General features: G+C 35.7%; 1 protein-coding gene across 1 annotated transcript in view; it reads right to left on the bottom strand.

Annotated features, from left to right (window-relative positions):
• LOC131046196 (uncharacterized protein At4g14342) overlaps positions 1 to 9,454 on the bottom strand; it is a 30,402-nt gene extending 20,948 nt beyond the window's left edge. Inside the window, exons 1-3 of the mRNA XM_057979872.1 lie at positions 9,297 to 9,454; positions 9,129 to 9,214; positions 8,686 to 8,809 (exon numbers count right to left, since the gene is read on the bottom strand). Of these exons, the coding sequence (XP_057835855.1) occupies positions 8,686 to 8,809; positions 9,129 to 9,214; positions 9,297 to 9,302 (216 nt within the window). The 5' untranslated portion in view covers positions 9,303 to 9,454. The remainder of the gene's footprint in view (positions 1 to 8,685; positions 8,810 to 9,128; positions 9,215 to 9,296) is intronic.
• Positions 9,455 to 24,962: the final 15,508 nt, after the last annotated feature.

Here is a 24,962-nt window from a genome sequence, read left to right as displayed (position 1 = left end):
AATTGTTGCATTTCTCACCCACATAGGTTCAACTCCCAAACCTTCCTCTCCAATTTTGGCATGAATCCCACTATTCTTAGATTGGGAACACTCTTGATTTGGTTTAGAACGGTTGATCCTATAACTTTGCAATACACTCATATGACCTATACATGAATTCTTGTGGACTTGGATTTATATAAGGCACCTCCTACTAAGTTGTGTTGAATGTTGGTCGTCATTGGTGCTAGCTTCTAGATCAGCGCATCCATTTTCGTTGTCATTGTTTTGACACTGGCCATTTGTATAGGCATTGCGAACACTCTTAGCCTAAGTCTCAGTTGACCTCTTGGTGGTGGTATGTTCAACCCAAGGACTTCACCATACCTCTAGTGGCTTTGCAGCCTGACTCTCCTTCAACAGTGACTCCTTGACCTGTACCAATTGAACTTATTCCTACTAATCTTACTGTTGTGGAGGATTATCAATTTATATCACATAAGGCTCCTAAGCCTTTAATGTTTATAGCTCCTAATGATTCTACCAAATCTGCTGTGGTGGATGTGGTTGCTCCTATAATGTCCCCAATTTTTAAGGTGAAATTTAATTAAATTGATTATTATTAAGTTATCAAAAAAAAATTAAACAATGACTTAATATTTATTAATTTAATTAAATGACAATAAAATAATAAAATATTATAATAAGGTCACTTTACTTAAATAAAGTTCTCCAATCGGCCTAATCATCTAGATGTTTCCTGGAGGGCTTTATAAGGAGGTCCAGAGGTTGTAGCAAAGCATGCTTGGATTTGATATATGATTTAAGATTTATGGAGACAAAAAAACCTTCAAGAGCTTGATATAAGGGCTAAACGAAAACCTGGTTCTTCAAAAGATGTGAATTCCCAATGGAGTTCACAGCTGAGAAAATTTGTGTAAAGTCTCCTGTGGAAACAAATTTGCAGATAAGTTCCAGGTTTCAGTAATAAAGATATCACCTAAGTTGAGGTATTTTATATCTATGTCTGAATTGGTAATAAAGACTATTTTATTCTGAGTGATATTTCAGCATAACATTTGTGAATTCATGTGCCTTGGCGTGAGGAAGATATATAAATGGGCAATCCAATATAATAAGAATCTAAAGTTTAATAAAGTTGATTCGTTATTTATTTTTGCCTCAAGGGAGCATGCTGAAATATTTACCAATAGTTTAATATTGGTAAATAATGTTGTGACTAGAAGGCAAGTGTTATTTGGCAAAGACTTTGATTATTTTATGGGAGCCATTTCCTTTGGAGGAAATTATCGAGGACTATAGCTGGCACTTGAATATTCAAGCCGTTCCAATAAAGAAAACTATTTAAATCAAGGGTTTCTCTTAAGTGCCGAGCATAATATAAGTGAACCTCTCATCCTAGTGCGTAGCAGAGAATTGCTTCCTGAGTCGTGAGTTACAATTGGTTCGCACCTTTTGTTCTCAGCAATCTGTAACACAAACCTCCTCCTATCCATGGCCCATTTCATAAGGTGGGAATCAAAATAAAGGTGCATCCCTTTCATGGAAGAGGCGATTGCAGGAGATATTAGTACTATACAGGTTGTGCCTTAATTCTATCATTTTTCCTATACAATATCTGCTACTGTTCAATTTGCCATGAAAAAGTTGCATTTAGGCTGAATATTAATATATTGTTAAAGGTCAGAGTTCCTACTTTGTAATCTGTGTCCTTGAAAGCAAATCGTTTGCCTGGTAAAAATATGCTATCTCTATTATGATTTATATGCAAACTCTGTATGTCATTTATAAATATGAAGCAATTTTTGTCAAAGTAAACTCAGATTTGAATACACCATTTTGAAAATTTGAGGAAGACAGTGTCGTTTTTCCTATTATATTTGTTTGGGGATATTTCAGTGGTATCAGAGCCAAAATTCTGCAAGCATATGGGATGCTAAGGATGATTACAGAAATGGAAGAGAGGGAAAATGAAATTGCAGCCTCTAAAATTGCCATATGGTATAACAGATATTAAAGGTGAAGAATCGACTAACATTTCAGAAATATCTAGGTTTGACAGGAAATACTATACATGGGAATGAGGAGGTTATCAGAAATTTTTATGAATACTCAAGTGAACCTGAAGAGGTCAACACTACCAATCTTTTTATAGGTACTACATTAGAAAAAGGAGAGAAGAATTGTATCCTGAATCAGGAACTCAATCAAAGTCAAAAGAAGATCAAATTGTACCTAGTCAAGAGGGAGTTGATGCTTGTGGAGAAACTGAAATGAATGAGAAAAGTAAAGAGTTAAAGCCTGCAGAAAACTCAAAAATTACCATTGAAGAAAGGATAGAAAAGAAAGTGGAATCAATCGCTTGTGATCTGCAGCTTAGCAATCAGCTATGTGGAGGTATGAATCATTCTAATGTTCCATTGCGTGAACCAACTCTGCATCTTATTGGTAAGGAAACAATTTGTGATTTATATAGTGATGGTGTTCATACATATGAAAGCAATACAGAAATTGGGTCATGCAGTGAGATTAATTTTCCTTGCTTCGTATCCATGATTACATCGGAGAAATATGTGAAAAGATCATATGAGGTATGTTATCTTAGAGAGATTATTATGGAGACTAGGAGATTGCCTAATAAGGTCTTACAATTTGATAATGTTTGGTTTGTCATGGACACTTCACCATGGAGTTGGTTGGAGGCAGAAAACATAACAGATAAGGCGATACAGATATGGAACACTTTAAAGACAACTAAGGCAGCCAGAAGAATATGTGACTTTCAGCTGGACACACCTCATAGACCAGCACTTATGAAAAAGCAACTTACCATTGAAGAAGGTTCAATAAAAGGCAACAAAGACACTTTGAAGAAGCAGGAACACGATTCTGATTTTCTGAGTTGGACCAGCAGTCCTTTGTTATCACATGAGCCTTGCATTGAGGACACTCAAGAGTGGTTTAATAAGTATGGGATGGAAGTTGAAAATTCAAATTGCTCACAGTCTGATTTTGTATCAGCAGTTGAAAACGAACATGAAGTAACTGATTCTACTCACTGTTATGATGATATTTTTTGATTGAGCATGATGTTGGCCAAACTCCAGAACATGAGTTTTGTGGAAAAGATGTGGCGAAGAGAAAGCTTTTGAACAATGGAGCAGTTGTAGAAACATTCACAGAAGAGCACGTGGATTATTCATCACGCAATAATAACTTACACAATGGACAGATTGTTGATGAGCTTGCAAGTTATCCGGCATGTGGGTTGAATTCCTGCACAGGGCAACTTAATTTCTCAAAGATAGATTTGGACTGTACTGCAGTGCTGTTGAACAGGGGACCACAGTCTTGTCACAGTTACTGCAGTGTACCAGAGGAGATTTTGTTTTTCTGGTTACATCTTTGGAGTTACTAAAGCAAAATGTTGCCAATCTTGAAGCTCTTAATAAAGAAAAGGATAATGAGATCCTCTTGTTAAATGACAGCTTTGCCACATTGGTTAATGTATGCAAGAACTTCAACATTTGAAACTTCAGATCATCTTAGATAGTTTAAATTCTAGGTAAGAAGTAACAAAAATCCTCATGTTATGCAATTGGCAGGGCATGACAACTTAACTACTTCGGGTGAATGTGTCAAGACAGCCGAAAGCTTATTGTTCATTATCAAAGATGTTGCAAAAGCAGCAAATGAGAATTCTAAACATAACCAAAGGGAAGGTAGCAATCTGAAGTCTAAATGTCAGGATGCAAAAATGGAGGCTGAAAAATTAAGAGGCTGTCAGGAATTAGAGAGTAAATTAATGAGGGTTGAAGCTGTTGGAAATGACATTACAAGAGAAAGAGATGTTGATGAAACACAGATTTGTCAGTTAGAAAACAATGTTGCGTCTTTGTTGAATAATAATCATGCATTGCAATCACACGTAAAGGAATTCCACACATGTGAGGCCTCAATGAGGGCAAAGCAAGCAGAGATTGCATCACTGCATGATGCATTATCAACCTTTACAAGAAGGTGCAGGAACTGGTGAAATATACCTTATGGATATTTGCTACAGATTTAACCAAATGTTCCATAAGAATTTAAACAAACAATTCGCATGGAACTAATTGCCATTCCTCCAATATCTTTGCAACAGATTATAATGTAAATCATATAATAACAGACTAGAATAGAAATCTGAAATTACATATGAATATTGTCATCAAAATAGATAAATCATTACAACCTTCAATAGAATAACAACAGAATTATCTTCCCAATTGTAGCCACAGAACAATTGGATGCATAGGAGAACCTCCCAATCACAATTACAGGATGTACAGTCGGATTGGAAATCCACACATCAACAGCAGATCAATCTGTTATCATAAACACCAGCCAGAGTAGATCTTTCACTACCGTAGCAAGTCTTCTTCAAGAGGGATTTTCTCCTCAAGAAGGATACAATAGACCACTTCAAAATCTCGTGAACCACGCTGGATTACAATCAATGAAATGAATAAACTCAGCATGCTCAAACAATCCTCTCAATCCTCTTTTATAACTTTTTGAATGTCCCTTGACCTTCCATTTCCTCTTGCCTTTTCATTTTCTTATCTTTTATTTCACTTTTGAATTATAGGTGAATTTATTTGATTTCCCACTTTATTAAGTCACTTAAGTAATTATATAATATTATCCTTATGATGTACTTTTATATAGGAATAATAATAAAATAATTACATTAATAGCTTATTAAATAATTAAACATGCTTTTAATTATTTAATTATATCTTAAGCCAAAAGGGGACATTACAATTGGAAAACTATTGCCAACAGAAACACGCAGCCTTGGAGAGTTTGGAATCATCTCAGGGGAAATCATTGCCTGAACTGTCTGGCATGCACAGTAGATTTTAAGAGTTACATAAGCTATCAGAAGGTCTAGTTGTTGAGGTAGAGAATTTGCAATTGCAATTGGAAAGTTGTGATGAGGAGATAACCCAGTTAAAGAAGAAAGCCATAAAATCAACTTATGACATTCCAGCCTTGTTAGAGAACAGTGAGAAGGAAAACCATGAAATAGGAGACGTGTAAAAGGATATGGAGAACAAGATTAAAAAATTAGGATTGGATTATATTCTCATTGAATGAAACGCAGAAAGCCAGATGCAAGCATTGTTTTACACCTTATTAGATGAAAAAGTTCTGGTATTATATCTGAATCGGAAAGTACCAGAGCAGATGCACAAACTAAAGATCTCTTGTTACAGAATACTCAAAACAGTGTAGAAGAGTTGTCTGACAAGGTAGAAAGGCCTGAGGCTTCCCTTCATGAAAAAGAAAACCCATTGAAGGCTCAAATCATAGAGGAAGATGGGATAGTTGAGCACACTCTTAGTGGATCAGCCACTAATGTTATACCTACACAAGTAGAGGGAGGCATAAGTGATTTAGTTGGGCTTTTGGTCATTCGTGGAGAGTTTGAGGAGTTATCTCTTCTAGAGGCTCAAATGGTAGAGCTTGCATTTTTTTGTACCAGCCTATAAAGAAGTGTACATGGATGGGGGTGTTGATGATTCAGCTTTGTTTAAGCATGTGGACACTCTTAGAGAAGCTATTGTTACACTTCTACCTCATGATACACCATTGGAATATGAATCTATTCAATTTTCAGGATATGGCGTGTGCATGATAAATGTTCTTCAAGTCGAGTGGCATTTACTTGGAGTGGATAAGTTTCACCAGAGTACATGGGATGATGAAACCACAAACAATTCAGATTGCCTTTCAGGGGCAGCAGCTGATTGGAGGAGTTAAAGAGGATTGTATCATCTTTCTCTTACTGGAGGTGGGCTTATTGATGAACTCCCATCATCCTTTGTCATGGAGGTACTTATTGCTTCACTTGGAGTGAGGTTCTTAGTCGGATAGATGCTGTCCTGATTCTTAACAGTGACATATGGTGTATTGTCATGACTGATTATGCACTTAGGATGTGCATTGTTCAAATCCTTGGGAACTCATACAGATTTGGATGAACATTGGGCATTGGTGGCATGATAAGAGACATATATCCCTCCATATTTCATTGGTATGCGAGTGTGATGATTTGGGATAAATTAATCAGCTTGATAGTGGGAATGTTTCAGGTTGATGGAGTTGCAGACTTTAGCACTGCTGGTTGCATGAGAGTGGGGCAGTGGAGTGATGTAGTGTTTTTCATTTGGCAAGTTTGGGATCCTGGTGGTGCAGCAGAGAATTGCTTGAGGACAAGCAATGTTTGGGCCAGGAGGACTGTAATGTCCCCAATTTTTAAGGTGACAATTAATTAAAATGATTCTTATTAAGTTATCAAATATATATATATATATATATATATTTCAACAATGACTTAATATTAATTAATTTTAATATAATAACATATTATTATAAGGTCACTTTATTTAAATAAAGCTCTACAGTCGGCCTAATCTTCTAGATGTTTCCTGGAGGGCTTTATAAGGAGGTCCTGGGGTTGTAGCAAAGCATGCTTGGATTAGATAAACAATTTAAGATTTCTGGAGACGAAAAACCTTTAGGAGCTTGATAGAAGGTCTGGAAGAAAACCTGGTTCTTCAAAAGAGGCGGATTCATGACGGAGTTCACAGCTGAGCCAAATTACTAAAGTCTCCTGTGGAGACAAATTTGCAGATAAGTTCCAGTAATAAAGATATTGCCTGAGTTGAGGTATTTTATATTTGTGTCTAATTTGGTAATAAAGACTGTTTTATTCTAAGTGATATATCAACATAACATTTGTGAATTCAGGAGTCTTGGAGTGAGGAAGATATATATGGACATGCAGAAATATCTGCGGATAGTTTAATATTGGTAAATAATGTTGTGAGTCGGAGGCAAATGTTATTTAGCAAAGATTTTGATTATTTTATGGGAGCAATTTTCTTTGGAGGAAATCATCGAGGACTATAACCGGCACTTGAATATTCAAGCCCTTCCAATAAAGAAAAATATTTAAATTGAGGGTTTCTCTTAAGAACCGAGCACAATATAAGTGAACCTCTCATCCTGGCACGTAGCGGAGGACTGCTTCCTGAGTCGTGAGTTATAACTGGTTCGCACCTTTTGTTCTGGGAAAGCTGTGATACAAGCCTCCTCTTATCCGTGGCCCATTTCATAAGTTGGGAGTCGAAATAAAGGCGCATCCCTTTCATACGAGCGCACATATTCAGAAGAGTCATGGACATACCTGCTACTTCCATTGGCACATCATTCAAGGATTTGAGTTGTCAAAATATTGGAAAGCAGAATACAATCTGGGATATCATGACTTCAACGGCAGTTCATGGAAGAGGCGATTGCAGCGGATATGAGTACTGTACAGGTTGTGCCTTAATTCCATAATTTTTCCTATACAATATCTGCTACTGTTCAGTGCAAGACTTCCATTAATATCAGTAAGTTTCAACACTGAATATTAATATATCGTTAAAGGTGAGAGTTCCTACTTTGTAATCTGTGTCCTTGAAAGCAAATCATCTTCCTGGTAAAAATATGCTATCTCTATTATGATTTATATGCAAACTCTGTATGTCATATATAAATCTGAAGCAAGTTTTGTCAAAGTAAACTCAGATTTGAATACATTCATTTTGAAGATTGGAGGAAGATAGTGTTGTTTTTCTATTATATCTGTTTGGGGATATTTCAGCTCCTCCCTCGGGCACCCCCATGTGTGCTGTTAGAATATTGATCCTGATGTTGCTCTGGATTGCTCCCCTGCAGATAGTGTTTCTGATATTTGTGCTGTGATCCATAGGATGAGGTGTAGTGCCCCAATGCTTGGCTCTGAGCCTCACAATTCTAAAGATCATAAATGCGTTTCTGTGGTCTAATGGGTTATTGGCCCCTTCAAAATCTAGGTTGGTTTCTTGCTTTCTTTGGTTGTTTGGATGTTGTTTTCCCTGAGTTGGGATTGTTGTTTTGCCATCTGTTTTGGCAGCTTTGCTGCTGTTACAGCCTTTGAGTTTTGTTTGTCCCATCCTTTTTTGCTTTGTAAAAAGGTTAGGGCGCTTTCAGAAACCCCTTTTACCTAATCAAAAACATAAAAAATCTCAGAAGGACAATTACTTGGCAAAATCAGTAGCAAAAAGCAACTAATTCAAGAAAAAAGACTCTTGTTTTGGGGCTTGGAATATATGCTTCTCCACAAGACCTACTTGAATCATTCGCAGACCTAATTTCAGACAGTTCCATATCTGCTACTACCAATGAGGAATGAAATTTCTGTGATTTTGATCAGAGTGAATTACAGATAAAAACAAATACAAATCCTACGTGAAACACAAGCATGTTGTTTTTATTAAAAACTAGCATTGCCCAGCTAATATGCTTGGCAAAGTTGCATCATACTTTACGGGATATATGACCCCAATGTTAGGCAATTGATTAAGATATATATGACAAGAAGCCAATTTTTTCTGTTGTCTATTAAATATGGCTTTTTTTCCACTTAGAAAATTCCCCTCAGAAAATTTAAATACCAGGCAGTTGATTACAGACGACATACACCCTTCGAAGAGTTGCTAAATACCCAACCCAAAAAAAATACATCGTCTGCATAGAAATCCTTATAGAGACCAAAAACTTCCAACAAATATAACTGCTACACACTACTAAACTGTTAATGTAACTTACCTGCATAAAGTTATATCGCTCCCTTCCAATAGACTCATTCTCTGCAATGGCGAAATAGGCGAGAATGGGATAGTGACCCACATATGATGCATAGCTGTCCCGCTGTATATTCACCGCCCACTCACTACAAACACAACCAAAACCCTAAATCTCTCAAACGGGCCATAAACATGAGAAATGGAAAAATTATATTTACAAAAGAATTTAACAACAAAATTTGCCCCGCCAAAAAATAAGGGTTCGATAGATTACAGAAATAGTCCTACGATAACCAAATGCTGTACAAATAGTATGAAACAAACTCTTATAATCTGTTACAGAAACATATTTAAAATTGAATAGGACGAATTTGCCCTGAAAGTAGCTGGGGTTTACAAAAATGATAACAGTATAAAATTTAAGTAGTAAAAAAAATTAAGAGATAAAGGAAAGGAATAACTCACAATCTGTTAAGATCGGCATGCCCGGTGCCCACATATTTTGCTTGGAGATGCTCGAGTTGTGAATTGATATTAAATCTGTCGCTTGCCTGCAAGTTAATTAAAATACTGGTATCAATTGAGAATTCAAATATTCGAATAAGATAAAACCTGTTAGAAAGATTTCCGCACCTGCATTTTTCCAGGTTTCTGTGGGAGATTAAATCTCCTCCGTTTCACTCAGACAAAAAGGTTTTGAGCAAGAGAAACGGATTGGATGGTTGTGTATATATAGAAGCTGCCTTTCTTCAGATTGCTTTTGTTATGTTTAAATGTTCAAATTGGTAGGTCTATGTAGGGGAAATAAACAAATGTATGATAAATAGTTTAACTCTATAAAAATTATAATATTATTATTAGTATCTTGTATTTTTAGAGTTGTAATGGATATTCAAATAGGGAAATTTAGAGAATATTTTGTTCTAGGATAAAGAGTGTCACTTAATGTGTTAAAGATCAAAGGGATGTAAATAATTTAAAATGGTGTTTTTAGGAATGTATAGTAGAAAAAGAGATTTGATTTATATCATATTTTATAAGTAGAGGAGTAAGTTTTATTGTTTTGAGTGAGGATTTTAGATAGTCGTAAAGGAGACACTTCAAGGAGTAGAGAAGGTTATTTTTGAATATTAGATTTTGTATTTTGAGGTACGATAATTCTAATTTAAAATTCCTCAAAGTGATAAAGAAAACAAGTCTTCAACTACTTGATTGTCTTTTCTATATCATATATTGTTTAATGATAGTTTAACTAGCACTTTCACCCAAAGGAGGTGCAAGGATTTCGCCGATAGGAAATTACTTGTATGTCAAATATGTGAGAGATGTATATTGTTAAGTATGTCTTTTTTTTTTAAATATATTGACAAAGTAACTTATTTTTAAAAATAAATATTTGAAGCATTTAAAAAAAAATTAAATTTAAAAAGAAAGTGTAATATTCAAGTAAAAATGTTATATATATTTTGTTAATGCAACTCTTAGACACATACAATCTTTTTGGTAACATTAAAAAAAAATGAACTCGTATTACATATTTGGTCATATTGAATTGATTTGTTTTTTTACAAAGGTTCCAATTTTCAAGACTTGGAAGCTGATGAATCTGTGTTTTGGTAGCAATATCTATGTATCAACCAACAACATGTAGAGCAACTTGTGCACCATGAAATTGTTAACTTTGTATTTTTTTTTCTGTACAACATTTGTTAGGAAGGCAATATAATAAATAAAACAAAATATATATTTTCTATATACAAGGACAAATTTGAAAGTATGTACCTTCACTCATTATAATGAGAGTTGATGTAGGCGAGACTCTTCCTTTTTCCTGATAATTGTGTATGGATTGTTTTTCATTCTTGAATATCGATCGAAGGAGAATGGTGGTTCTATTCGAAGACCCTTTAATGATTTAACTCTGGATATAGCTGTAAAAGTTGGCCCTTGTCTTTATGTTTTACCCATATTAATTGTTGCTTTAGAGAGTGTTAGTCTTTGGGATTTATGTATGGTGATTGCCCATGCCATGGATAGTGATATTTGTCTATGATTACCTAGGGAGATTGGTGTTATAGGTATATTTTTTGGGTCATCTTGATTCCAAGGTGGACCATGGTAATTATCAAATCGAACAACTGCATACAAAGGTAGATCTGGGGTTTTTGAGCCATTTGTGTACACAATATGTAGTACCTCTCCAAGAGACCCATTAACAAGCCCTGATTGAATCCATAGGTTTGTTGTTAACAGTGTTCTCTACATAGTAGGACATCTTGGGGAAGTTGGTCAACAGCATTATCAATGTTTGGTTTTATGTGTGTCTTCATCGCAATACTAAGTGCAACTAGACGATTTAGTAGTATAAGCATTTTTCTAGCTGTGTATCCTCACTAATTCATTTGTAGAGTATAGGTGCATTGATTGGTCAAATTCCTTTTGCTCATCAATACATAGTGATTTTTTTGTGCGATTCATTAGTAACTCCCAATCTTGTTCAGTTGGTTCCACATTACGCATTTTTTCTAATATTCGTTGAAAGTCGATTTGAGTTTGACCTTCACCTTATTAACGAAATACTATTTGTAATGTTACAATTGTATTGAATTGTTCCCATTTGAATCTGGCATTTGAATGTGGTGCATATATAGGTTTATCCATAACTGGTGGTAGTTGTGCCAAGTCATCAACAAGAATGATAGATATGCCACCAAAGCACAACTGTTGTTGGTGGGGGAAAGCTTCACGCAATCTAGTATCTATTTGCAATAATAGTTTTGGTCCTATGAATCTCATCCCGTCAACAGGGAGATACTTATGTGTCTCATGTCTTCTTGGAATATTAACAGTGATTGTCCCTTTAATGGTTGCATTTCCCTTATTGGAATCTTAAGGGCAACATGTATAGTTGAGGCATGTATGTTGAATGCGACAATTCCCGTAGGAGCAACAACAAGGAGTGGGTTTTTTTTCGTTTGATGCAAAACTCCAAAGTTCATGTTTTATGCAATGTATTAGGTAGGATTTTCATGTACCTGTTGTTCCTTGTATGATCATGTGCAATGGTTGCTTAAAGGAACTATCATTATAATGTGTTAGAGTATTCGGGTATTTACTTGATTAATTAAACATTATTTGTTTAATTATTTAAGTTCCCTTTATCTCTTTTACACTTAAGCTAACTTTAGGTGCATATAATTAATTGTTTTAATTAATTATTATGTGCAAACCTAGGTTTTACCTTTTTAGGTTTTCTTGACCTATTAAAGGTTGATTTCTGTCTTTTCATTGTAAGAATCACATTACATATTTTTGTGAATATTGAGCTCTCTCTTTTTGAGCATATTCTCTGTGTTTTGTATGTTCTTCAGATTTTGCTTCATTGCTTCTCCTTGTAACAAGTTATTCGGCTTATAGAAGATCTTCAGGCTCCTGTGGTGTTGTATTTTCTCAACTCCTATATGGTATCAGAGCTCAGATCTGCAGCTACCTGTTCTTGTTTTGAGATTTTTGGCTTTGGAAGCAGATCTGGGGTTTCAGGAATTTTTTATGTACCTAGGGTTTGAGCTTTTTTTCTGAGCACTTTGGGCCTAAACGGACCTCACCATCGTTCTCAGAAGGCCCGAAAACCCTTATGGTCATATAAAATTTGACCTGTTTTGGTTCCTGAGCCTTTGGGAGCTATTTTTTTCTCCGATCCAAGCCGTACGACCCTGGCACGTAGATCGAGAAAAACATTTGAAAAAAAAAAAAATTATTTTTTGCCTTTTTACGGCATGCAGGCCGAAATTTTATTTTAAAAAAATTCTTTCAAAAAAAAAAGGTGAAAAAAAAAAAAGGGAAGTTTGTTTCTTTTTAAGAAAAAAAAAAAATTTTGGGAAAGTTTTTTTGGGGTTTGGGGGTACCGCAAGGTACCGGACTGACAGGCCTGTCAGACCTGTCAGTCCGGCTTCAGGCCTCTGGCCGCTGCTACTGTTTCTCCGGCCGCCGTCGGCCCGGTCTCCGATCCCCGCCGGCCGCTGCATTTCCTCCAGCTCCCGCCCTGCCCCGGCTCCGGCTCCGGTGACTTTCCTCCGGCTCCGGCTCCGTGCTCTCCCGCCGGCGTGTCTCTCCGGTGCCGCTCCCGGCGCTCCGATCGCCGCTCCCGCCCCACCAGAAAGCCACCACTACCCGAGCAGCGCCGCTTCCATCGGGCCGCGCCACCTCCGCCCAGCCCGAGCGTTGCTCAGCTTCTGTGCCACCTGCACCTAGCCCGCGCGCCACCTCCACCCAGCCCGAGCCCCACCTCTGTCCGGAGCACCACCAACCCCTCCTCTCTAGTCTTTTTGAGAGGGGGTTGGTTTTTTGGGCCTAGATTGTGCATCCGGAGTCAGAATTTGGCGAACGAATAGGCGTTGGAAAGGTGATTCCGAGCCGGACATTGTGGTGGTAGATTTTTTTCCTGGATCTGCGGTTTGACTGTGTTTTTTACCAGTCAAAGTCGGACTTCTTTTTTGCACTTCCAGGGCCCTAGAATGGGCAAACGGAGTCATTTTTTCGAGAACGAATAGGCGTTGGAAAGCTGGTTCCGAGGCCGACCTCATGGTGTTGGTAATTTATTCCAATTTTTCTGTTTGACTGTGTTTTTTTATAGTCAAAGTGAGGTCTCTTTTTTGCACTCCGGGAGACGTAGAATGAGCATCCGACCTCCATTTTTTGAAAACTTTATATTTTCGGAAAGCGTGTTCTGTGTACTTTCCAGAAATATGGTTTTTTTTTCCAGATTCTACTCCATGCATATTTTATTCAGTTTTTTGCTTTTCAGCACTCTGGTGGATATCGTGGTTGTTTCAGGTCCTGGGATCTCTTTTCTGAGTAGGGTGTCTCTGTTTTGATTCTCGTTTCTATTTTTCCAGTATTCTTATCATTGTAGCATTGTATATATGCAAACGCACTGAGATAAAGTGCCATCATGCATTGTTTACTTGGAATCTTGCATATCTTGTGTCTTGTTGTACATGCACTGTTGATCAAGTGCCATGAGGGGGTTGATGTTTGCCTTTGTTTGCCATCTTCCTTTGTCAAGTGAGTGTTCCTTCCATGACATTCGCCTCATGATAATGTGTCTCAGCACCTGTGATGTTCTTGGTTCTTCGTCATGCAGTTGTTTTTGGTTGTCCTTTTCTGTGTTCCTGTCCCTCTCCCACTTCCGCATTATGGGGAGGTTTATCCTGTTGGTTCTAATGCTTCCGTGGTTCGATTGATCAGCTCTTTAGGCTTTGGTTTCTCATGCCATCTGTATCTTCGATTTCAGTTGTTTTGCCTTGTTTACCTCCTGATTCGAGTAGTGTCATTTGAGGGCACTCATGCAGATTACAGTCTTCTCTACCTGGTCATGTTCTAGTTTAGTGGATGTTCTTCAGATCAGCAGTTATTCTTCGACAAAGTTTGTAGGGTCTTCATGCTTCAGTGATATTCTTTTCCATCTCTTTTTGGAGTAGAGTTTTGTTCCCATGTGGTTTTCTCTATTTCTCCAGTTCATAGAGATTTCATTGTATTTGGGTACCTGATCAGGCCTTGTTGCCGGGACCCATCTTTCATGCTTTCAGTAGTTGTTCTAGGTTTTAGCTTCTCCCTAAGTCTAGCTTAAGGGGGGGTGTTAGAGTATTCGGGTATTTACTTGATTAATTAAACATTATTTGTTTAATTATTTAAGTTCCCTTTATCTCTTTTACACTTAAGCTAACTTTAGGTGCATATAATTAATTGTTTTAATTAATTATTATGTGCAAACCTAGGTTTTACCTTTTTAGGGTTTCTTGACCTATTAAAGGTAGATTTCTTTCTTTTCATTGTAAGAATCACATTACATATTTTTGTGAATATTGAGCTCTCTCTTTTTGAGCATATTCTCTATGTTTTGTATGTTCTTCAGATTTTGCTTCATTGCTTCTCCTTGTAACAGGTTATTCGGCTTGTAGAAGATCTTCAGGCTCCTGTGGTGTTGTATTTTCTCAACTCCTATATAATGTTCTCTTATAATTGTAAGTGCTAGTTCTTGTTTGGGAGATAGTGGATATGGTGGATTATTGAATTGTAACACGTATTGTCCATCTTGTTGGGAGGTCTTATTTGTGCGTATAAAATGTTGTGCAGTGTCATGTAAATGTGGAGGTATAGAACATTCATCCCATTTGTTCATATTATCGAAGTCACGTCTACCAAGCATTTCAAGGTCATCTATGTTTCCACCACTACCAACCCCCATTTGTGATAGTAACTCGCATTCATTCATTTACATTGTACTTCTTATATTTATATCATTATCAATGTCCTCATTGTCGTCATGGTTAAAATCTATATTCAACTACGCGATCAACATGCCATACATGATATTTATTCATATTCATTTCCTTCCAATTTGCAATATTTTCATGTTTGGTGAGTTCTATATCTATAAAAATGTTAGAAAAATGTTTGTATAGAAGTAGCTCACCCCAACAAAATGTTTCAAACTATTCAGAATCCTCATAAAAAATAGCATAGAATCGAGGAAAGACATTGACAATTGACTTGTGTTTCCTTTCTTTCCACTTGCACCCTTTGCGAATGGACGAAAATGAGAATAACCTAGCGGATTCAATTAATGTTATTGTTTCCATCTCAATAGGGCATTGTATGTAGGAATGTAGATAGGGCAATTATAATATTTTTTCATATGGTTTTCTTTTGATCCGATGGAATACTTTTTGGCTAACATTTAATGTCATAAATGAACGATTGCAAACAACAAGTGGTAATTTTTGCAGTATATGACATGTCTCTTGTACACCTATATCACGATATGCAATGATCTCAACCATAAATTTGTGATAAGTTGCTTGTGCTTGGTCTTCTCCTACTTGCTTTTTACATATTTGTGTTAGCATATCAATACAACTCTCTGATTTCTTTTTTGCCTTAGATGCATATTTGGCAATATATTTTAGAACAAGTATTTTTGATACAGCTGGTTGACAATCCATGTTCGCTCTCAATATTGCAATCATTTATGGGCTGTGTACATTTAGCCTATCATCATTTCGTGTAGGGGCATATATTTTCTTTCCAGTTTCATCACAAGACAAGGAAGTGCTAACACATTTTGTCCAAGGAGCTTTGTAGCGACACTCTATAACTTGACCTTGTTTGCATAGGCATGTTGCTTTAGTATATTGTGTGTGCATTTGGACACGATTGATTAAATCTTCATAGTCAACAAGTGTATTTCTAGAGAAGATCTCAGTTGTATTTAGCAAGCAAGGATCTTCTTGCAAAGTTTGGTGTTGTGCATTGTTTCTGATAGTTGGAGAACGAGGATTCCATGCACTTACATATTTGTCAAAGAATGATTTTTATTTCTCTACATCAACATGGTTTTTCTAGTCAAGTTTATCCATGTCTAGCGCATTGTCGAGCCAAAGGAATCTGTGGACATGTGCAGAACCTCGATGTTGCCATTCATATCTATACCAATAATCTGTTGCACAAAGGCGTTTTTATATTACTTATTCATAAAAGATTGTGAACCTTTGATGCAAATATAGGGAGGTGGTGTGTGGATTATAAATAATGTTGTTTGTGTGGTCTTTGTTAGTTAGAAGTCTGGATGGCATTTCGGTCAAAAATAATCGTTGGAAATTTGGCCATTTAGTATTCGCAACACTTAATGTAAAGAAGAGAGTAGGGGATCCTATTTGGTTGATCATATTTGAAAGCTCACCACGACACTTGTTCCAATATGAGCGGGTCCCTCTCAAGGAAGATCCAAAATGCATCAATTCTTCGGCCAATTGAGTGTTGGGTAATTGTTGTATATGGAGGCAAAGACTATCAATGGTGGTTGGTATGCAATCTTTTGCATTTCTCTTGACAAAGATAGAGGAAATTCCTTGGCTTCTATGTCTCATCGTTAGATTTAGTGTGAAATATTGAAATCTTGGATGCCTTCCAAATCTGTTATCATGAAACCTCGTCAAGTGCAACACATATTCATGCATCTCAACTTGTCTATATCAAGCTTGTAATTGCGGTACAATACCATTTGGGAAGAGTGTGGGAAAATCCATGTCTAGAAGGCCCTCAGTATTGTATTCATTTATTGGAGAAGAGTCAATTTGTGGCCAATGAATAAGGGTGTCATGTTCATCTGTAATTTGCAAGGTTTCTTTGATGATTTCTAGTTCATGGTGTTTGTTTGGTACTTTCGCCATAATAACGATGAGTATGTTATTTCATTTTCAAGTTGGTCTTCAACAGTCATGGATTAAATGTCTGGTGCTACCATATGTTCATGTTCAACATCAATGGTATGAAGCATTGACATGTCTATATTTGATTTGGGGAGTTATGCTAGAGAGTCAGCATCTATTTGAACATCCTTGTAGTATGGGTCATATTTGATCTTATATTGTAATGCAGCCCATACTCGACTTCTACTCACATAGCAATCATAATGGTTTACTTTTGTATGGAATCTTCAAACTATTAGTACATCCAAGTTTGTAATTTTATGTGGGAGATATTTTGCTATTGTTTTGATATCTTGTGGGAGGCTAATTGTCTGTCCACTATGTTTGTATTGTCCTCCACGAGCATGTGTAACTTGCACTATTGGATTTACTCGTGCTATGAGCATCTCTTCAACTTGGCTTAGATTTTTTAACTCGTCTGGTTGTTCTCCTGGGTCCATATTATTAGATGATGAGAATCGATGTCTACCTTTCTCACAAAAGCATCGAGTACAAATTGGACCATTGTCTGTTGAATTGGTATGTATTCCAGGGTAGCTTTCACTACATACTATGCATTTTTTCAAGTTTGACAATGCATCTATTCTATTGTGAAATCTTCTTGAAGCTATTAGAAAGTCATTATTGGAATGTGTTTTGGGATGGTTTGAATGAATAATTGTTGTCTTAACACTCGTTTGTAGAATTACATCTTGGGTTGTATTTTTTTCTTTGCGTTGAATATGATGACGAATACTTATTTCTTCTTTATGGCGAGCATAGTAGTCTTGACTTCTTTTACAAGATTGAAATTTTTTATTTTTAATTTATGAGGATCAAGTTTGAGTATTTTGAGGGGTGGAGCTTGTCATCTATAAAAGAAAACAGTAAGTCTCATTATCAATGCATAGACAAAAAACAACATGAACAATTGCAAAGGATTAATATAATTTAGGTAAAGTAAGTGTTAAGTAAATGTATCGTGTAGTATAAAGCAATAACTTGTTGAAAGGTAGTAGAAACATCATGTTGATGAAAGTATTTTAATTTGTGATATGTAGAAATATGACATTGACTTGACATGTATTCAAACATAAATATACACCATGTAGTATAAAGCAATAACCTCGTAAGAGGTAGTAGAAACATCATTATGATGAAAGCAACTTAATTTGCAATATGTAGAAATGTGACTTTGACTGGACATATATTCAAACATAAATATAAAATTTACTATATAAGGTCTTTCAAACATGTTTGTACATATCATGTGCAATGAACTTGAATTTAGGTACTATTGTTATTGCACATGTCTTTGATTTTGTCCAACAAGGAGGTGTTTTCCTCGACAAAATCCATTTGGTCAACTTTGGTGATTGTTGATTTCAAGTGACCTTCAGCACCACTTGAATCATATGCAAATGAGAGTGCTTCATGGTTGAACTGTAGCATATATAAATCCTTTGCATAAATACCAAGAAGGTGTGTGGTTGGTTCTTCAAAAGCAAGAACCCATAATGCTCCTCTATGATCTGCTAGTAGTAGTTGAAGTATGTATCTATAAATGCAATTTACATATGTAGCTTTGCACTTTGAACAATTCCATGTACCATCGTCATTTTGCACAACTCTTTTTTTACATTGTTTACTATCTAACTCAAGGGGGCAAGATGGATAGCAAAATGAATTTGATTTTATGAATTGCACCGTTGCTTTTACAGTGTGTTTAACTGGTTGTTTCAGATGCATGGTTTCTTCTTTAATTTCAATGATTGTCTTCCTTGTAATTCATAAGGAAATATCTATGACCTGTGTAGATGATGAAATAACACCATCCCCATTTTGTTCAAACCGTGTTTTAAATTTCTTGGTCTCGTCTATGTTTGGGTCTATAAATAGGTGAGTACTAGCCAAAGTGCTTATCACCTTTCTATTATATTCAGTGAGGCACCCATTTTTTATTGCAAGAACAACAACCTGTTGTATGTGGTACATCTCTTGGAGTTGTGTACCTTCCTTTTGAGTGGTTGGACCCCACAAAGTCATATTAATAGTACATGAAGACATATCCATTATCTTGATGCTTCTCCTAAGAACTTCCATCCCATCCCTCCTCCTTATTGTGGAGCTTGGATCCTACACAAATCACTATTCCTATAACATCAACAAGGCAATTATTGGCCATGAGCATAATCTCACTGAGAGGTGTGAGAGAGAATTGATGTTTTGGAATGATATTGTCATCATTTGAGAGAGAAACCTTTGAATCATTTTGTAAACAAATTTCAAGTTGGCTATTAAGTTTGTTGTATAACCTATTTGTTGTTTTAATAGTCCCACCCGATATTGTATATATAGATCCAACTTGAATATTCATGTAGTGAAGATCTGCAACTTCATCAAAGCAAGTGATGCATATCTCACTATTCTCGCAATCTATAATATCAAAAGAGAAGACATGTCCTTGTCTTCTATGTGTGTTGAATTGGTGCATGTCTTTTTCATTGTAACACGACCCTTTATAATCCACCTTGTTTGGTATGGATTTAGACTTCAAATAGGAGTAATAGTGGAGGTCAAGTCTTTCTTATGTAAGGATGATGATATTCCAAATAACGCCCTTTGAGGAGGTAATTTTGGTACCCTTTATGTCTCAAGCAAATCTTGAGATGTAGTAATTGAGCTTGTGGCATGTAGTTGTGGGTCTTCTTCTTTGAAAAGATAGGTGGGTTGACCAACAATATCATGTTGCAAGCAAGTAATTTCCAGTTCTGAGATGACAATCCACCTATACAAGTATATTGAAACAGTGTTAGAAATTGGAATAGATTATAAATGATGGTTTTGGGAATGCAAAATTTTGAAGGAAAGCAATTTGTTTTTTTCTAATATGTTAACTAAAGAGATTTTATCACCTTGAGTTGCAAATAGTAGGGAAAGTGTACCCCATGAGCGATACTATAGATCCCATTATGACTTCTTTTGAGGTTATGTATTGATTATATTTGTTTGGAAGTTTTGCTTTTCGTTTATGAACTCCATCAAAAAGATCCATTTTATATCAAGTTGTTGATTTGAGGCTATACCCAAACTCAACAATGTCGATGACTTGAAGATGTGGTTGTAATCCTGGGCTCCCACCATTGATCAATTTTATTGAATTTTCAGTCAAAGAATGCTTTTTCACTTGAGAGTTAATCATCCCTATAAAAGATACATCACATTCACAAGTATTATGTTGTAAATGTTAGCTATAATATTGTATTTTATGAGGACTATAGATATATATGTACATTATATGTAACAAATATTGAAGGCAGAAATACAATTGCATGACAAAAAATGTAACCATGAAATATATTTTGGAAATTTGATAGTTTTGGATAGCATACAAAAAATTGTTTATGAAGAATACCTGGTAGTTTGTTTCTTTGCACCTTTTTGGAGAAGGATATATCTCATGAAAGTTACTATGTGGGTAATACAGATCAAAAAGTTACCATGTGAATAAAACAGATCAAAAAGTCACTATGTGGATAGTATAGATCAAGAAGAAAACTAGCGACGAATAGATGAAACTAAAGCAAACTATTTTGTATGTAATATGCTTTTTATTCTTATATACAATGAAACAAGATTATTATTTTTTTCATAAATTAAAATAAATGTTATGTTGAATTTATGGATTGTTGTAAGTTCAATTTACTAAGTTTGGTTTGGTGACAAATGCAAAAAATTACTATGTGAATAAAACAGATCAAGAAGTTACTATGTGGATAGTAGAGATCAAGAAGAAAACATAGTGGCGAATAGATGAAACTAAAGCAAATTATTTTGTATGTAATATACATTTGTCACCAAATCAAACTTAGTAAATTGAACGTACAACAATCCATAAATTCAACGTAACATTTATTTTAATTTATGAAAAATTGTTTAAACTTGTTTCATTGTATATAAGAATAAAAAGCAATACAATCACTATAAAAAAATATATAGTGAGCCTTTTCCTAATTGTCATAAAATTTAGAAATATAACAAAATAAATACACCATATAACTTGCATACTAACATAGGGTTAAACCTACGCATTTTGAATGTAATTAATGGAAGCCTCGTTAATACATATAGCAACCCTTGAAAATTTGTTTAATCTTGTTTCATTGTATATAAGAATAAAAAGCAATACAATCACTATAAAAAAATGTATAGTGAACCTTTTCCTAATTGTCATAAAATTCAGAAATATAACAAAATAAATACACCATATAAAACATACTAACATAGGGTTAAACCTACGCATTTTGAATGTAATCAATGGAAGCCTCATTAATACATATAGCAACCCGGAAAGAAGAACAATATAGAGGAGAATATAAGCACACTTATTATTATAAATAGAGGTAATAAAGTGTAAAATTAAAAAATGTAGTTAGAGATCAAGAAAATCTAACAATAAAATCCAAACCCTAGATACAAATAAAGTAAAAAGAAGTAGACCCGTTCATGGGTTCCCTAGGGTTAATCCTTTGTGTGCTTCCTTGGATGGGGAGGTGGTGAAATGGCTAAAACCAGAGAAGGGGTGGGTGAAAATAAATTTTGATGGGGCCTCAAAAGGTAATCCAGGGACTTCAAGTGCGGGATGTGTGGCCCGTGATGATGAAGGGAAGATCCTCTTTAAAGATGCAAGAAGGATTCAAGATGGAACCAATAATGAGGCGGAGGCTCGAGCGACTTTACTTGCAGCTGATATGGCAGTAAATATGAAGGTAATGAAGGTACATCTGGAGGGTGACTCCCAAATTGTAGTCAATGCTTTGATCAAAGGCAATACACCGTGTTGAAAATTCAATAAATACATACACATTATTAGTGGAAAGCTTAAATCTTTCCAAAAATTTTGCATCTCTCATGTGAAAAGAGGAGGAAATGTCATTGTTGATGGTCTTTTAAATGAAGAGTGTGAGCTCGCACTAGGGGAAGTGAGGTGGTGCGATTGTAAAGAAGACATAGTGAGATGGAGTTAAAGTTTCCTGCCAAGTTGGTACGCCAGCAGTTTCAAATTTCATGTCAATAGGCTAACATTTCATATGAGTAAGGTCGCGTGTTAATGCGCATTTATTGTGGAATGCTTTCTACAATGGCGGCGGTGGTGAAGTGTGCTACCTTTAATTCCAATTTTGATATTCTCGCGCATTTAATGAGAATAGTATGTAAGTTGGTGAAGGTAACTATGTTTGACAAATTTCATTGGAATTTCTCTCCAAATTTGTCCAGCGAGCACCAGAATGGAAGCAAATTTTACTCTATAGTCCTCCAAGCTAATGCCAGCTTTTCGGGGACCTGTCCCACTGAAAAAGCTCGAGAAGATGTTTCTTGCAAAAGACCCATTGTTTTTTAACGCAATCCAATTGGTCATGGGTGAAGAGGTGGTGGTTATTGGCCACAGATATAGATGTAGAGCGAACATTTACTCTCTCATCATGGCTTGGGGACTGGAGTTGGGCTACTCTTGCGCGGATGTGAGAAAAGTTCTGAAGAAGATCATTCCATAGGAGTATCTGTTAAATATGGAGTCCTTGCTGGAATGGGTTGTGTCGGGTTGGGGTTTCAATCTCTCTGAGGGCATCCTAGAGGAAAATGAGGAAATGCGAGTGAGGCACTCTCGAATCCAATTCCTTTGCCGCCATGAGGAAGCTCGAGTCCATTTTAGGGATGACGTGAGGCAAGGTTGGGAAGGGTTGATGGTCTATGTCCAGATAATGGACATCAAAGATGTAATTCGACAAGAGGGTGGGGAGGTGAGAATGGTGGATGAGATGAGATGCAGGAGGCCAATTACAAGAAAGCTATTGGTGGAATTGGCAAGGTAGGGTGGAGTGGGTGGTGTGGGTGGTGGGTTTGGTGACGTGACAGAAGGACCAAATTCCCTTGGGCTAGCGGCTGAAGGTGCAGAAAGAACAACTCAAGATTCACATGCCTTGGCTGGAGCAACTGTGAAGAAAGAGAGATGAGGAATTCTCTGGACCAGGGTACTTTTGGGTGCCTCTTTTCGTTTAGAAATTATTTTATTTGAAAAACTTAAATTTCTATTTTTTGTTAAACGATTTGAACACTTCGGCCAAATTTTTGATTGGCATGATGTAATTTTGAACTTCTGCTCTTGATGATGTGGGGGTGGGGTAGGGTTTGAGCGGTAGACTATTTTGGGAAACTATGGTTTTAGATGGGAGGTTTGGATGGTTTTTGTGGGTGGTTTGGGGAAGTGGTTTGTTTTTGGAAATTTTGATGCAAATGTACCTTTTAGTTCTAATTAATAAAATATAACTATTATCGATTAAAAAAAAAAGTAAAAAGAAATATACAAAAGGGTAAATCTTAATCTTAATTTATTTTGAAATAAATATACAACAATTATAGGATTCCATAAATTCAGCATAAATAAATATAAGATTCCATAAATTCAACATAACATTTATTTTAATTTATGAAAACGTGTTTAATTTTATTTCATTATATATAAGAATAAATAGCAATACAGTCACTATAAAAAATATATAGTGAACCTTTTCCTAATTGTCATAAAATTTAGAAATATAACAAAATAAATACACCACAAAAAGCAAGATTGACAATACAAGCTTCATATGTATACTATTTAGTATTTACTAATATTTTATTTACCTTCTGTTAAAAAATCATGAAATGATTAGATAAGACAAATGCAACGGTGGTAGGGAAGGAAGAAATGAGCCAGAGATAGGGCATTTCATAGAACAATAGTTCTAATTGGGCATTTGAAGACAATGAATAAAAAGGAGAAAATAGCAATGTAAATAGAGGAAAATGAGAAGTTGGGTAGAAGATTAAAAGAGGTGCCCAAGTTTAGGAGAAAACATTGGAAAAGAAGAGATGAGATATGAATAGGAAAAGTCTCGTAGGGAGCCAAAGAGTTGGTTTTCAGTTTTAATGTAATACAATACAAAGAGAGAAGGAGTCTTTACAGAGTGTGAGTAGCTTAAGAAGTACATGGTAGGAGAAGGAATAAAGAAAGTTCACTGGTTTTGTTTTACAGGACATTAAAGAGATAAAAAAAATACACATAGTTGTGCAGTGGGGAAGATAATCTCCAATGTCAAAATATGCATAAACAATGGTCTTAGTCAAAATGTCTAAGATTTGGAAGAAAAAAAATGCAACAACTCCTCAAGTTTTGCTACCATCCTCATAGTCCATCAAATTGGAATTTTGAAATAGATTATAGGAAAAATGCCAAAGTAAAAGATGAGGAATTTGTCCATAAAGTAATTTATTTTTTTACATAAAGGCCATAAAACCATTGCATAGTTCTATCTATATAAAATTAGAAATTGCAACTATAGTATGCATAGCTCATAAAGGCTAGAAAACCATCATAGCAGTATATATCAAATACAAAATTTTAAAATATATGTAAATTAGACGTTATCGATGCACTTCAAAAACTGAACTTTGTTTTGAGCATTGTGCAATTGTTGTAGAAAGGTGCAAAAGGATGCATAATTAGTGGCTGGTATAGTATCATTATTGTATTCTATACTATATATACAGGTTTACAACAACTCGATTACACATTATTCAAGTAGCCCTAGAATTCAACTTTTAGATTAGGAGCATCGCCTTGACCGTAGTATTCATCAGTGTGCATTGCGCTCAAGAAGGTGCAAAAGGTAGACAATTTTTCACAAGTCGCATGAAATTCACTCAATGTTGCTTGCATGATTAAAACTTCCTGGTCTTGCACACCACGTATAGTTGAACAAGTTGTTTTTGCCTGTTGTATTATGTCAAGACAACTTAGTGAAATATTACTTGTAAAAGCTGGAACACTATTCATGGGATACCCATGCCAGTTGATCGATAGAGACGGCTCAGCTGGTAGATTAGGGACACTACTGCTACTTGATATGTCAATAGTATTTGCAGGGTTGGAAGAATTTGCCATTCCTGAATGAAAAATTCTAGGAAAATATTATGCACACCACAATAATATTTCCAACTAAAAATTAGG

The sequence above is a fragment of the Cryptomeria japonica genome, chromosome 2, assembly GCF_030272615.1.
Source record: "Cryptomeria japonica chromosome 2, Sugi_1.0, whole genome shotgun sequence".
Lineage (NCBI taxonomy): Eukaryota > Viridiplantae > Streptophyta > Pinopsida > Cupressales > Cupressaceae > Cryptomeria > Cryptomeria japonica.
The sequence above is the reverse complement of the archived record's forward strand: the minus strand, read 5'-3'. Positions and strand labels throughout refer to the sequence as shown.